This window comes from Pseudopipra pipra, chromosome 4 (assembly GCF_036250125.1).
Source record: "Pseudopipra pipra isolate bDixPip1 chromosome 4, bDixPip1.hap1, whole genome shotgun sequence".
In the NCBI taxonomy this organism is placed as follows: domain Eukaryota; kingdom Metazoa; phylum Chordata; class Aves; order Passeriformes; family Pipridae; genus Pseudopipra; species Pseudopipra pipra.
The window spans coordinates 27,212,818-27,228,557 of record NC_087552.1 but is presented as its reverse complement, the minus strand read 5'-3'; the positions used below and the strand labels follow the sequence as shown (position 1 = coordinate 27,228,557).

At 37.1% G+C, this 15,740-nt stretch overlaps 1 protein-coding gene across 1 annotated transcript in view; it reads left to right on the top strand.

Moving 5' to 3' along the window:
• The window catches only part of PAPSS1 (3'-phosphoadenosine 5'-phosphosulfate synthase 1), a 39,725-nt gene that overhangs the window by 7,975 nt on the left and 16,010 nt on the right, over window positions 1–15,740 (top strand). Inside the window, exons 2-7 of the mRNA XM_064652062.1 lie at window positions 913–1,027; window positions 4,111–4,346; window positions 5,694–5,832; window positions 7,924–8,042; window positions 12,412–12,525; window positions 14,403–14,514. Of these exons, the coding sequence (XP_064508132.1) occupies window positions 913–1,027; window positions 4,111–4,346; window positions 5,694–5,832; window positions 7,924–8,042; window positions 12,412–12,525; window positions 14,403–14,514 (835 nt within the window). The remainder of the gene's footprint in view (window positions 1–912; window positions 1,028–4,110; window positions 4,347–5,693; window positions 5,833–7,923; window positions 8,043–12,411; window positions 12,526–14,402; window positions 14,515–15,740) is intronic.

Sequence of the window (15,740 nt, the reverse complement as noted above, 5' to 3'; positions counted from 1 at the left end):
CTTGTGCACCTTCAGGTTCCTGAGAGGGTCTCAAACCTGGTCTTCTCCTACAGCAAGCAACAGTTCTTCATTCTCCCCGTCCCTGCCTTTGCCTTCTGTGACTTGGGCAGCGTGGCTGGAGCACTTGTCAGTGAAGACCAAGGCAAAAAAGTCACTGAGTACCTCAACCTTCTCTATGTCTCAGGTAACAAGTCTCCCTTTTCCTTCCAGAGAGGGCCCACATTTTCCCCAGTCTTCTTTTTATCACCAAAGTACCCATATAGAAGCTTTTCTTGTTGCCTTTGACATCCCTGGCCAGATTTAATTCTGTCAGGACTTTAGCTTTCCTAACCTGATCTTTGGCTGCTCAGACATTTTCTCTCTATTTCTCCCAGGCTACCTGTCCCTGTTTCCACCCTCCCAGGAGTTCCATATTCATCCATGCAGGTCTCCTGGCTTTTTTTGCCTGACTTCCTCTTTTTGGGATGCATCACCTCAGAGCTTGGAAGAGGTGATCCTTGAATATCAACCAGTTTTCTTGGGCCCCTCTTCCATCCAGGGCTTTATCCCATGGTGCTATATCAAGCAGATCCTTGGAATTACTTGAGTAGAAGTCAAGTCTAGCAGCTCTAGCAGTTCATCTGTCTTTTTATGGTTGATTTTTCTTAAACAAGTTGTATTCGAAAGTAGTAGTTGATTGACCTGTCAATCCCAAGCTTCACAGAAGGAGCACAAGGGATGTGGTTTGCTATGGGTGACACTTCTAATTTCATGTGTCTCCTTTGACCAGTTCAGCAGCTGATGGAATTGGTATTGTTTTTAATTCCATTTTCCTGCCTCCAAGTCTTTATTTGTGCCCATGACTAAGTTTCAATATGGTTTGCCAACTCACCCTTTAGAAGTTAAAGACCTAACAAACTTCTTCTTTTATAGGGAATGCAAAGGGCAACCAATGTTACCTACCAAGCTCATCATGTCAGCAGGAATAAAAGAGGCCAAGTGGTAGGAACAAGAAGTGGTTTTCGTGGATGCACAGTCTGGTTAACAGGTACAGTCATGGATTACTGAGGATCCTTTTGTTTTAGTTACTCTTCTGAAAAGCTACTTAGCTGTAGCTCCTTTTTGCATGCAGAGTTGAATGTTTGTGAAATCTAAGACCTTGATGCAATTTTATTACTATTTTTAGGTAGACTAGCAGGAAATTGCTCTGGGACAGATAATAACTTGAGAATGTATTTTGTTCAGTGCACTGGGAGGGTTGTTTTTCTTGATACTGTCTGCTACTTAATTCTGGTTGAATTTGGGAATGTATGGAGGGGCTTGGTGGTTTTATTTTCTGTGTATGGGTGTTTCATTTATTTTCTTTTTTTTTTCCTTTGTTTTAACCAGTTCTGGCTCTTTGTACTGTCCATTATTAACAAATGAAACCTAATTTGTTTTTGGTAAGAGTCTGTATTTCTGAATCGATTCTTTAAAGGCCTCTTCTCTTTGGAATGTTCTTGTCTCCTGGGGTTGAAATAACTTTTTGGTACAAACCTGTGCCTTTGGAAAGTAATTGCATGTTGAGGCAATGCATACTGGGAGCTATTTTTGAAATCAGCTCTGTGGGGTTTTTTCTCTGAATTGTTTTGATTGTAAAAAGAGGGGGTAAATAATTCTGGAAGACAGTTTTATTTCATAACTGTGAGGGAATTTTTTTGTTCTGCCTCTCAAAGTTCTTGGAAGCTTTAATATATTTCCTTTAAAGTCACTTCTAGTTAAAACTGAAAATAAAAAATAAATCTAACAAAATGTGTAATGTGATTGGTGTAAACCATTTAAAGCACTGTTGTATTGTGACACAAAAGATCTTGACAGAGTATTAGAGAAACTTACTACATTAAGTAAAATTTGTTTCCACTAGCATTAGTGAAATGTAAAGCAGTAGTTGATAACAAATTGCTGAGAGTCATTCCAAACAGATTTGAGACAGTAGCTTTCTGTCACGTATTTCTTTGGTAAAAGAATGGAGCCCTTTCTCTCCCTGTTTCTGTCACATAGTTCCAGACTGTCTCTCAATGCTCAAATGACCTGGTAGGCTGCCTTTCTGTTTCTCCTGGTAATTCATTAATATCACTTTGAAAAGAGTCATGATAAAAATGTTTTCTCAGTTATCTACATGGCAACATTTTCCAGTCAACGTTCTTTTAAAACAAGTGTAATCTTAGTGCTCAATTTCCTTTTCTTCAGGAAGAAGGGTGGTGGTAAGGTATTAAGTGTGTGTGGGAAGCTGGGTTATTGAGAGTGTTTGAGCAGTAATGTTGGGGAGTGAAAAGGACTGTAGGCATGGTAAGTAATATTAACCATTCTAGAACTGTGCAAACATGATTCTTCAAAACACTGTGATGTGTTGGAATAACAGATGAAATGTTGGTAAACTCCAAGATTCTCTCACCTCGTCAGCACTCATGGGGTGGGAGTGTATGGAAAGTTCTTTCAGAGATTGATTTTCATTTTTAAGCCAGCCTTTATGTGAGAGCTCAGTTCTAATGAATGTTGAGTCAGAGGGTCCTAGTAAAACAAACTCCTGAGTAACGTGTCAAAAATATGGAAAAACACTATTTTCATTTGCAAAATAATATGCAATTTTGAGAGTGTAAGTTATTTTAAAGACTTGTCAGCTCGAAGACTGTTTTTAAAATTCGTTAAATATAACCTTAACTTTTGCAATTCATTGCATGTTAAAGACCAAATGGTGTGTGAAAAGCTAGAGCATTTGAGTGAATAGCAAGCTAGATGTGGAGACAAAAATGGCAAGTCAAAGACTGCACCAGTGAGGAGTAAATGACTAAGTTGTTGTAATCTTATTTTGAACTATCATATCTATTTTCTGTGATGGGGTTGTACTTAATTACTGCCAAAAGAAGATTGTTCTGTTTTCTGCCTTGTGTTTCTTCTCTTGTCTTGCACAAGCGGTAGTGCTTGCTCAAGCAAACCTTGAGCTGATTCATCTTGCTAAATCATCAGTGAACTTACCACAACCTCCACACACACATGAAAGGGAAAAAAAGAAAAGAAAAAAAAAAGATGGGGAGGAGGGAAGACTAGCAAACTGAGTTGGCTATTGGTAGTAATGGGGCACCAGAGGAAACAATGCAATGACTCATTTTCTTTTAGTTTAGTTGTGTTTTCTTAGAACATGCTTGTTAGCATGGAAGTAATACCAAACTGCTAGTTTGTGTGATTATTTTTTTCTTCTTTAATTGAAAGTTAGAATAAATCTTTATCACCACTAATAAAGATAAAAACATTTTTCTTCACCCACTAGTGCTACTTTTTTTTATACTACCATTACCTTTTTTCTTTTTTTCCTGCTCAAAGGATAAATGTCTTATGAAGATCTGAGTTTGTGCTCCATTTAGGAATTGACTTCTTGGTATAAGCTGAAGCAAAGCATGTGCTCCAGCTAAACTGAAATCTGAAAAATTATTTAAATAAATTTCCAACTTCAAACAGTGGACATTTTAGGGCCAGCAAGACTTCTCAAATATTTAAAGATTTGTTGCCAAAGATTCTGAATTGCACCGGAGTTTAATATTATAATTTTCTTTGTTTGTTGCTAACACATGCCAGTTAGTGGATCATGACTGCTGTGTGAGAGTTTTGAATTGAGTTTGGTTTTGTCAGTGGTGTCTAATTCAGTGCTGTTATTCTGCAGGGAGCAAGAACAAAGTGTGGTTTTGGCCTGATTCCATTTCTTTTGATGACTAAATTCACTTCAATATGAGATCTTTTGTCATGTAAACATAACACCTTAACTGTGTTTGGTTTCTGAATTTAGTGTGCTCAGGTAGTAACAATTGCCAGCAGCACTGTGGAAAGTGCATAACTTCTATAAGCAGCAGCAGCTCTCAAGGCCAGACTCTTTGACCTACTTCAAATTACGCACTTAATGTTGTGCCTTACTCTGCCTATACCAACTGTCTGTGTAAAAGCATTGGCTTATATTCCAGGTAAGCATATCCAAAAGGCATTGCTGCTGCTGCCTGTCACTTTGAGATTTTCATACTAGCAGCAGTATGTGTACTACAACTTGCCTTAACTTGTTTCTGTGCTTATAACATATATTTATGTTGTTGTTGAATATTTTAGGTCTGTCTGGTGCTGGGAAGACTACAGTGAGCATGGCACTGGAGGAGTATTTAGTATGCCATGGTATTCCATGCTACACATTGGATGGTGACAATATTCGCCAAGGCCTTAATAAGAATCTGGGTTTCACACCAGAAGATAGAGAAGAAAATGTCCGTCGTATTGCTGAAGTTGCTAAATTGTTTGCAGATGCTGGTTTGGTGTGCATTACTAGTTTCATCTCTCCTTATACTCAGGTAAATGTGAAAAACAATGTGAAAAACATCTAGATGAAGAGTAGGAAAAATACAAAGCACAAAATGTCACTCAGAATTTTATTTACAGAAATCCCTCTCTGAACTTAGCCAGAATCAAATACTTGCTGGGTTTTTTTGGTGACAGTTGTTCTTTATGGAGATTATTCAGATAAGAAACATTAAATGTGAAAAAAGTTTACATTAGTTGTATAACTAGAACTGTCCTTCAGTCTGTTAAGGCAGAATTATTACTCTAATATTAGGAACAAGGCCAAACGATGCTCCAAGTAAGACTCTTAAAATGACAGTATCCTGTTTGATCCAGTACTTTATAAATATGAAGACTACATCTAACCTGAAGACTCAGTTTGTTTTTAAAAGCATTTTTTCCTTTAGTGAATGAATAATGCGAACTTTATTTTTACCAAGTGGCTTAAGGGAAAAATGTTTAAATTGCCTGTAGTTCTTTTTACTTTTTCTCATATTGTGTATACAACATGACATTATACAGTATTGAAAATCAACCTAAATCCATGTTCACATTGTTTTGTGAAGACCGTTTTCATCGGTATATGAGAACATAGATGGGAAAGACAAAAAGGATGTGTGAACACCCAAGTATCTTGAAGAATGACACAGCTTACATGTTTGTAACACGTGTTATTAATGAAAATAATGTATGTTATTTCTTTAGTTATAGTGGTACAAACAATTCTTCCCATAATAATTCGGGGAACTCAAGATCCTCCAGTAAAACAGAAGTCTTTCAATATGAGGAAAATAACTGTTTTTAGTAACAGATGGTTTTAGTGGATTTTTGAAAGCTTTTTTTTTTTATCTCCAAGTGCAACTCACCAGTTGTTTCAATGCTTGGCAAGCCATAGAAATAATATAATAGTTTGACTACACAAGTCTTGTCAGATTAAAGAATGTAGAGAAAACTGGGGCTCTGGAGAGGAGGATGGTTATGTCAGGAGCAGCAGGTAACACCTCCTCTTGACTGTACTCAGCTAGGTGGAGTAGGTAACTCCTAATATATATATATATATATATGTGTGTGTGTGTGTGTGTGTGTGTATAGAAAATCCTACACTCTATGCCTGCTTTTGGTTTTGGTTTTTTTAATAAATCAAGTTAATGTAAAATATATCTTCATGTCAGCTTTTACCATGTGATGTACTGTAGCCACACTGATGCAGCTTGCAGAGTTGATCAAATCATGTTTCTTTTTTCAAACTTCGAAAGCTTGTTTACATTTTGCTGTCTGCTTCTTTAAAATGAACTTCAGAAGCAGAAGGACAGTATGTGGATGCAACCTTTTCGGATTTTTCTTCTGTTTTCTTTCAGGATCGTAATAATGCCAGACAAATTCATGAAGGGGCAAGTTTACCTTTTTTTGAAGTATTTGTAGATGCTCCATTGCACGTCTGTGAGCAGAGAGATGTTAAAGGACTCTATAAGAAGGCCAGGGCTGGAGAAATTAAAGGTGAATCTAAATGTAGTCATGTCCTTTCTACATAAGTGAAACATTGGTGTAATTTGACTCCACGTAGGTGGATGTGCTCAAGTCTGTGACTGTACCACTCTTAAAAACAACATGGACTTTGGACAGCACTGAGAATAAAATTGGGATCGATTTCTAACTCATGGAACTGACTATTTAAATATGTAGGACAGTAAAAGGGCAAAAGTATCTGGCCTCACATTGAAAAACCTTGAGCAAATGATAGTTTCTGTTGTAACCTCTTATGACTGAGAATTAATCTGTCTCCTCTGTGTGTCCATTGACTGGTTAAAAAAGAGCCTGATTCTCTCTGAAGTCTATAAAGAATTGCTAGTTTCTTCTAAGAAGTAAAGCATGATCGCTGTCTCCCTGTAAAGACTGTTAAGAACTCTTCTGAAGAGGCAAACTTTTACTTTGAAATTAATGTTTTATTCCAGTGCCCATGAAAATGATTTCATATCCCCAGCCTCGGGTCAAGACTTAAGTATAACCTGCAATAAAAAGAAGCTTAGCTATGCAATCATTCATTGCAAGTATTATTTCAAGTGCTTCTTTGCTCTGTGTTACATTTAGTTTGCAGAGATTGATGATAGCTCTTTTAACCCTTATTTAGTAGCAAAACTATTTTTAAAGTGATCGCTTTCGGGGTGGAATTTGCAGATGCTGTAATGATGATACTGTTAATCTAAAGTGATATAAACTTCAGGAAATCTAAAACATTCTAAATGACCGGTTGCTTGATTCTTCAGAAGTAGTGGCTGCTAGTACTCCAGAATATCATGTGAAGGCCAGAAATAAATAAGGCTGAACTAAGGTTTGTTCAGAATCAAAGCAAAGATGGCTTGAGCTTGCATGATACAGAGATACAACTCTGTACAGAATCCTTATTTGTGCTGTATAAAGTCCTTAATATTTTGTTAATTTTACAAGCCTCATAATGGAACTGTGTTAACTGTAGAAGTGTTAGTGAAGTATACAGTGCCTGAGTAAGCTATGAGTGCATCTAGCAGTGGCTGTATCTTATGACCTCTCTGATATTCGAAGGATGAAAGTTCAATGAACTTGCCGGTTCCCAAGGAATGTCAGCAACTGTTATCTTCTTTTTCTCTGGCAATGGTAATGGGACACTTTCTTTGCCTCCTATTCCCACTCCTCCAGTAATCAGATCCTTCTATAGTATATGGTTTTTTGGAAGATACCAGCCTTTCTTTATTACTTGGGGTACTGCAGCAATTGATGTTTTTATTAGATGGGGAATTAAGCTACTAAGTTTGAGGGTATTTAAACCTGAAGTGAAAAACTCGAATTTTAATGGTTTTATTTGCACTTGTGGAGGATGCAGATGCTCGATTGCTGTAGCCCAGCTGATATTCCTTCTGCAGATATGACTTGTAGTGCTTACAGTCTTTTCTCTTGGCCTTGATTTTTCCTCCTTGTTTATGGATGGGTGGTCAGAATCTCCACTATTTCAAAGCAGATTGCTAGCCAGAACAAGTGTCACTGGTAGCTTGTACAATCTGTGACAGTTGTTATAACTATAATAAACACACTCATCAATCTTATGTTAGCAGCTATCTTGAGTATATTAGCTAAACTAATGTAATAGGTGTTGGAATTCCTTACTTCTGAGTTCTGCTTGGTGGTATGAGTGTAAATTTACATATATACTGGAAGTTCATAATATTCTTTATTATCTTTTTTTTAAAGAGCCACAATAACAGCTAATGATGAAGGAGAGTGGATGGATGACTAACTCTGGGTTGACGTACAGTTTTTCTGCCAGTGCTCCTTTTCTATTTGCAGTATAAATCAAATAGCTTCACCAACAAAAATATGCTTTGTGTGTGCTGCAGAATGCCGAAGTTTGATGCAGTCAGATAGTAGGATTAACAGGTAGTCTGATAAAGAAAAAACTTGTTGATTTCCCTAGGAAATCCTATATTAAGGAAGCTAAAACTCTGTGCTCTTGGGCTGTTGTGTTGGTTTATATCTGAAAACCTGTCTGTGAACAGTGTTAAAATGGACTCATCTTCTGGAAGAAGTCACCTAAGATTTTTTTTTTATGTTCTCTAGGTTTTACTGGGATTGACTCAGAGTATGAAAAACCGGAAGCCCCAGAGCTTGTGCTGAAAACTGATTCCTGTGATGTGAATGATTGTATACAGCAAGTTGTGGAACTTCTTCAAGAGAGGGTGAGCAGAAATGGAGACATATCTTAGTAACTTTTTTTGAAGTATTTGTGCCTTCAATCTGAATGTACCTGCTGGGGCAAGCAAAGGCAGTATTTGAGAGTTGAAGGCTTATATATCTTTCAATTCCAGCTTTTAAACTTATGCTATTACTTGTTTATTTTTTAAATGTAAACATTGCAACAACATTGATATGTAAGTGAAAAAAGATTTGGACAAGTGGAAAATTAGTTGTCATAACTAATAAATGGAAGGGAGAGAAGGCTGTCTCAGTTGTTACGGAACCAACAATGAATGCTGATTTACAAATGCTAGCAACCAATTTTAAAGAGTCTGAAATTTTTTACTTTGTCTCTGTAGTGTAGAAATTCATGTATACTGTAGGTATGAAGAGGCAGGGATGCACTTACACAGTAATTTGAGCTGACTTAAATAGAGGATGCTGTGCTTTTGTCTGCTTTCCCTTGTTTCCACTGTTGTTCTTGCACTAGTAAAAGTGGTCCTGCACTTGTGTAATGAACAGTTCAGGAAGCTGATCTTCTTGACATGGCTGAGTTGAGTTTATGTTTCATAGCTTCTGAAAAGGTAGGTCTCCTTCCTTGTTCATACCTGCAGTCTACACCATTCCTTTTGAAGTCTCTGGGCCATCTCCTGTTGTCTGATCAGTGGATTCAGCTCATTACTCAACCCCACTCTGAACAAACCTACCACAGAAAACAAAACAGACAAAAAACCCTGAACCCAAGCCTAAAAGTGAAGGCAACCATGAGATGGCTTTATCCTCTTGAAACAATACACCCAGAATTTGCTAATCCTCATGTAGAAGAAATATGTCTCCTTACATTTTTGTCTATAGTCAGTGGGTAGTCAGATGAAATTTCAGATAACTATTTTAATTGAGATACTCTTACAGACAATTATTCATGCTTTTTGGGTTTTTTTTGTGAGATAGATATTCTGGAAAACTAGGGTATAGGCAGTAGCTTGAGTAAAGCTCCACCAGGTATTGAACTTGATACAATCAAAAGACCTCATCATGTAGCCAACACTCATCAAAAGACCTCATCACTGTGCCAGTACAACTCTGGAGAAATTTAGTCTCTTGTATTGAAATTTTCAAGAAAACTCTTCATAGATGACTGCTTGCTCAAGATTACTCAGGAAATAGAGAGGGCAGAAAACCGCAGGAGAATTCTAGATTTTTATCCTACTGCTCATATGAATGTTTTGAGCCGTGTAGGAGTCCTAACTATGGGAGGTGGCAATTCCTGACTGTGGGGGGCCCTGCGTCTCCAGCTCTGGAGAACAATTCAGTGTGTTTCATAGTTGTAAAAACCAATGTTACATGTGCCAAGACAGTGATCCCTAAAGTCTTGTATTGGTACACAGTGCTGAATGCTGGCTCCTAGCCCAGTCAGCTTTTCTTAAGGCACATTTTAGCACTTTTTTTCCCCTTTCTTTGAAGACAACAGTGTCATGAATGGCAAGATATCTTAGTGGTTACTTAGTTCAGTGAGAGACAATGAAATCAAGGCAAGGCTAAACAGGCATGTCTTGTTCTTAGACCATATTAATGCCATGACATCTCGAGAATATAATTTCTGTAGATTTCCTGTAGTTTGAACGAGCCGTGTCTGTGTTCTTGTTTGGTAATCTATTGTGATTAGTAAGGCAAAAGACCATAGGCCAGCAGCATTAAAAATAATTTGGGATGTTTGTTTTGTTTCAATAACAGTGAAAAAATTTGGGAAGAAGTCTGCTAAAAGTATAGGTAGGGTCTGTTTGTAAATTGGAGCACTGGGCAATCACCAACCATATGGAGTTCAATAAGGGAAAGTGCTGGATTCTGCACCTGGGATGGGACAACTCTGGATGTTCGTACAGACTGGGGGGTGAGATGCTGGAAAGCAGTGCTGTGGAAAGGGACCTGGGGGTCCTGGTCGATGGCAAGTTGAATATGAGTCAGCAGTGCCCTGGCAGCCAGGAGGGCTAACCGTGTCCTGGGGGGCATCAGGCAAAGCATCACCAGCCAGTTGAGGGAGGGGATTGTCCTGCTCTGCTCTGCACTGATGTGGCCTCACCTTGAATATCGTATGCAGTTTTGGGCACTGCAATATAGGAAAAATATTAAGCTGTTAGTGAGTGTCCAATGGAGGGCAATGAAGATGGTGAAGGGCCTTGAGGAGAAGCCATATGAGGAGTGGCTGAGGTCACTTGTTCTGTTCAGCCTGGAGAAGAGGAGACTGAGGCAGTCACAACTTCTTGTGAGGGGAAGAGAAGGGACAGGCACTGATCTCTGTGATGACCAGTGACAGGACCTGACGGAGTGGCCTGAAGTTGTGTCAGGAGAGGTTTAGGCTGGATATCAGAAAGAAGTTCTTCACCCAGAGGGCAGTTGGGCACTGGAACAGGCTCCCCAGGGAAGTGGTCACAGCACCAGGCCTGCCAGAGTTCAAGAAAGCGTCTGGATGATGTTTTCAGACACATGGTGTGATTCTTGGGGATGGTCTTGTGCAGGGCCAGGAGTTGGGCTTGATGATCCTTGTGGGTCTCTTCCAACTCAGCATATTCTGTGGTTCTGTAATGCCTATTATTGTGCCATCATTTATGTGAATGCATTGAGAAATAATTTAGAAATATTGTGTAGCTTGTCCTTTGGTAGAATTAAGCTTTGAGTAAAATTGCTGCCTTAAAATGGTCACTAGATGGCTTGCTAGCCTAGCATTTTCCTAAAATTCATTCAGTTGAAGACATGTGGATTCCTTTTGCTGCTGGTTTTGTTGGATTTTTTTAAATCTAAGTTGTTGTTGTAAATACCACTTTTATGTGTGCAAGGGAGTCTAGGTTTACTAATCCTAGAAGTTTTCTAAATGTCAGACACAGTGTCGCTAGAACTGTCTTCAAGCTGTTTACATATGTATAATGAAGTAGGTTGTTGACAGAAACTGCATTGTGAAACCTTTGTTTTGCCCATTAGTGGGGCACTAAACCCATGATAATATCTGAAGAGATCTTTTTAATAGGCACATTTATTTTAAGCTATTGATGTTTTGTAAAATTAGGACATTCTAGCATGGTAATGAAATAGGTTCCAGAGGGAAATCTTCTGTGAAGCAGCATAATGTGTACTCGTTCATTATACTGTTCCTTACAGGAGGCAACACCTTCATTTGATTCTGGTCTTACTGCTATGGCAGGAGTCTGTCTAATTACTGTCTAATAAAATCTGCCTCCAAAATATGTCCGATATGTAATGGACTGAGCTTTTCCTTATAAAACACTTTTTCTAAATGCTGGTTTAATTCGTGTTCCTTTTATTTGTCTTTGGAGATACGAATTATTTAACAGCCAGTGAGACTCACCACATCTTTTTACTCCTGCAGTCATTTTATCTCCCACTTGCTTTCATCATCCCACTCCCTTTGTTTTACTTTCCATGGAGGTAGTGCCTGATGTCTGATAAATATGATAAATTCCTGAGCTAACTGTGTGTTTTTAGGGGTTGGTATATACTCTGCTGTAAGGGTGAGGTTTTTTTCTCAAAAAAAACCACATTACTTTACAAAGGTTTCCAAAACAAACACATTGAAAAATGTGTTTTAAAAAGAACCATGTGCCTCTTTTCAGTCATTTTTTGCTACTGAACGTCAGTGGAACACTTGACTGAGTTTTGACTTAGTAAGGCATCTGTTGTTGGGAGGAGACTCTTTACAGTTTTATTGTGATGGCCTTGTCCTTTTCTTTAATTATTTTTTTATCCTTGTGTTCATATCTTATGAGAAGCGTAAGATCTTGAGTCTTGAGCACTGTGGAGCGAGAATGTCTTGTTTAATACACATGGAGGAAAACTGATTTTTTTTTAATAAAAAATTGATATTCTGGTCATAAAGCTAGATTTCAGTTCCTTGCATATCTATGCACAGATAGCTTCACACTTAAATATTCTAAGTGTTAGTATATAGATTAGGATACTGGTGTTATCATTAACTGTAGGAAATACATTTAATTTGTACTTCTGTATTAATAATTTTCTGTTGAGAAGGGGCTTTCTCTTGTAGATAATGTAGGCATTAATAAGTCATAAAAATGGCACTCAATCCAATAGTTAAATATTTACTAGGTAAATGTTATACTGGTTACTTAAGGTTTAGAAAAAAATCTTGTCAGAATGTTTCACTTTAGCCAATCTGGCTTGAGTAACTAGTTATGTATCATAATCTTGGAACAGTGCTGAATTTTAAATGAGTAAAAATTGCATAATGTATAAACTCTTGCTACTGTGTAGTGCATCATTAGAATTTTACTTCTTGATCATGTGTTCATTGTCCAAGAAACATTCTGAGCAAACGTTTTGTTTATTCCTTTTGTACAGGACATTGTACCAGTGGATGCCTCTTATGAGGTGAAAGAGCTTTACGTGCCAGAAAACAAGCTACAGTTGGCCAAAACAGATGCTGAGTCTCTGTTAACCTTGGAAATAAATAAGGTATTGTGTGTTCAGTTGTCTTATTGCCAAAGTTGAAAGACAGCCTAATCTGCTGGTTAGTGTAAGTAGATATAGTTGAAATACCTGTGCTGTTTACAGAAGGTATCTTGATATACCTTTTCCCTCTTCTGGAGAGAAAGCATAATTTCATGAATAATATCTGGTATAACGTTACTTAGTTTATCCCACCCTTGGAGATTACATTCAGAGTGACTTCCTTCCACACCCCCACTCATCCATGGATATGCCTGGCATATCTTGTATGAGTAGTTGTTTCTAGAAGGATTGCTTTTTTTTTTTTCCAGTTTACTTACACAAACCATTTTATTTTGAATTGTAATTGCCTAGAAATATGAAGGAAATCAGTTACTGCTTCTTGATTCTTCTTGTTGATAATCTTCAGATGAACAACAGTAACCTTTTATATATATACTGAGCTCAAACAATTGCAAGCTCAAGTCTATAGAGAGATGATTGGATCTATTTTATTGCTTTTTTCTGATTAGAACATGTTCATGCTACTTTTCTGGTTTCCAGCACAGAGACTGTGGAAAAGCATGCAGCAGCTTGATCAACCCTGTTCTTATTTTGGTTAATGCATTGTTTTTCAATTTGGATAAATTAGCTGAAGCTGCTTCGGGCTGTGTTTCTATTCTACCTCATTCCTTTTTCTGAAGAACTAAACCTTAACACAGATACAATGCATGAGTTTTTACGTTGGCTTTTTGACAGTATTACTAGAACTTAAAGCTAAACATTTGTTCTAGGAGGTGACTAAGCTCAGAGCTGAGCATCTGCAGTGATTAGACTAAGCACTGAAGTAAATAGTGTTAAAATTTGCTTAGTCTTTTACTACTACGAATGCTTCCTTTCACTGAATTTTACTAGATCCTTTTCATATATGTGTCTGTAAAACTATTCATTGCTCTGATGAGCAATAAATACTTAAGGTCACCATTATTAAATTTCTGTAGTGTCCCATTCTGAATTACTCCCTATCTAGAGAAACAAATAATTTCTCCCTCCACCCCCAACCAGTGTCTTGTTAAATATCAAGCAAGTATATAACCTAAGCTTGGGAAGAAACTGTGTTTTGCACTCGCCTCAGCATAAATTAAAAGGTGTAATAAAATTAGTCATGCTCTTCACAAAAGAGACTTGCACAAGCAAAGTCTGTCCTTGTCAAAGCCCTGACCAAGTCTTAGTAGCGCACATGCAGAAATAATAGAGGCCACTCACTAAGTCGTAGTGTGACTCTTTAAGTGCTAAGGAAGGAAACTCTCTGTAAGCTGATATCTCTTGAACTAGATGAAGTAATACTCCAGAGATAATTTTGCTTCTGGATTGTATCACTAGTTTATGTAAAAAGAAATTTCTTTCTAATTTGTTTTAAGATTAGATGTCTTAATGTTCAGACCCATAATTCTGATATTTTTGTGGTAATTGTATGTGTTGTTTTTATTTTTCTTTGTTTCTTTTTTTTAGCCTTTTAGTTATCTTTGTTAAAAAAATAAAGGCAAGTGGGACTCTCTAATTTTGTGAAGATGAACTTTATTAAACATTTACAGATAAAGTTTGTTGTTGTGTGTTTGTTAGTTTGTTTTTTAACCAATGGAAATTTGATCCAGTGTAAGACTGGAAATAGCCAAAAATGTGAACAGTGAGGAGCAAATTGTTCTTTCTTCCTTAGTTGTAGAAACTTTGAATTACTTGTGGTTAAAAACTATAATACTGAGAAATCTTGCATTTATACTATCCTGCATTTTAGGATTAAATAATGATCTGTTATGATTTATACATGATTATGAGTATTACCTGTCAGTAATTAAGCAACAACTTTTACCTGCTCTAAATCTGTTTCTCCATTTCTTTACAAGGTGGATATGCAGTGGGTGCAAGTGCTAGCAGAAGGTTGGGCAACACCCCTGAATGGCTTTATGAGAGAGAGAGAATACCTACAGTGCCTTCACTTTGACTGTCTCCTTGATGGTAGGGTGAAACACACCATTTGTAGAATCAAGCAGACTAATCCTACCTCTAAAATATTGTTCATGCTTTGCTTCTTAGTGATGGTGTGGTAACACAATTTCAGGCTTGTGCACAAACCGGGATCAGGGGTAAGAGCATAGAATATGATAATAATCAGTTTTAAACTTGATGGCTTTATTCTTTTTATAGCTACCATTGTGTTAGAATTTGAATGTTTTGTCTTTTTGGCTTTACAAATTCTACTTTTTCAAATGATTTCATTTATGAAAAGCTTTTAATTCTAAAATCCACATTTCTAATTTGTTTTGAAGAAATTGATTTTTGAACTTAGAATTGCATTTTAGTTGCTGTTTAGCTCTGTGTGCCAAAAGATTTGTTCTGTATTAGTAAAGACAAGAGAGGACAACAAACTGATTTGAATGCTGGAGCTGTTGTAAGTATGAAATCAGAATTTGAGGATGTGGCTTGAATATGAACAATTGTCACAAATAATTGAATTACTGTGACTTAGTAATTATCCTGTGATGATTTAAATGAATATATTTTATTTTGCATTACCGGTTGGCTAAGAACAAGCATTAGTTAAGGTAGTGAATAAGTGATAACGTTCTCAGGTTTTGGAATTTGATTGTGATCCTCTGTCACTTTGTATTTATTCCTCTTTGAAGGCTCTGTTTTACTCCAGCCTTCTTCCTGTCTCCATGCTTCCTTTTGCATTAGTCTTCTCTTGCTAGAGACCAAATAGCAGAAAAAAAAGTCACTTGTCTTTCAGTTCTATGATATAGATGTCTGTTGTCCCTCCTATATTTTCTAATGCCTTTTTCTGTAAGTCTCTCTGTACTATTCTAGGCAGCATAATGCCATCCTGTTATTTTGGATCTAAAGTTTGCAGTATCCTTTTGGACTGCTAGTTTTGTTTTTCATGACTTTTCTCCTGGAGGCCACCCAAAAGTTTTGCACTCATTCAACAAGTGTATGCTCATTAGAGTGCAAGCCTTCATACGAGACTTACAATATTTACTCCACTGAGTTTCTCAAATATCACTTTTGTAGTCAAGAAAAACAAGACTTCCAGCATCTGGTAGTGAAGTAGATGCTTAAAAATGAGGATGACGCATAACCTTGAAATTCAGATACACTGACTTAGTTTTAGAAGTAAAGGAGCTGGTAAGCTTTCAGCTGGACAAACTATGCAAAATATTTGCCTAACTCAAAAGGTTTTTTTC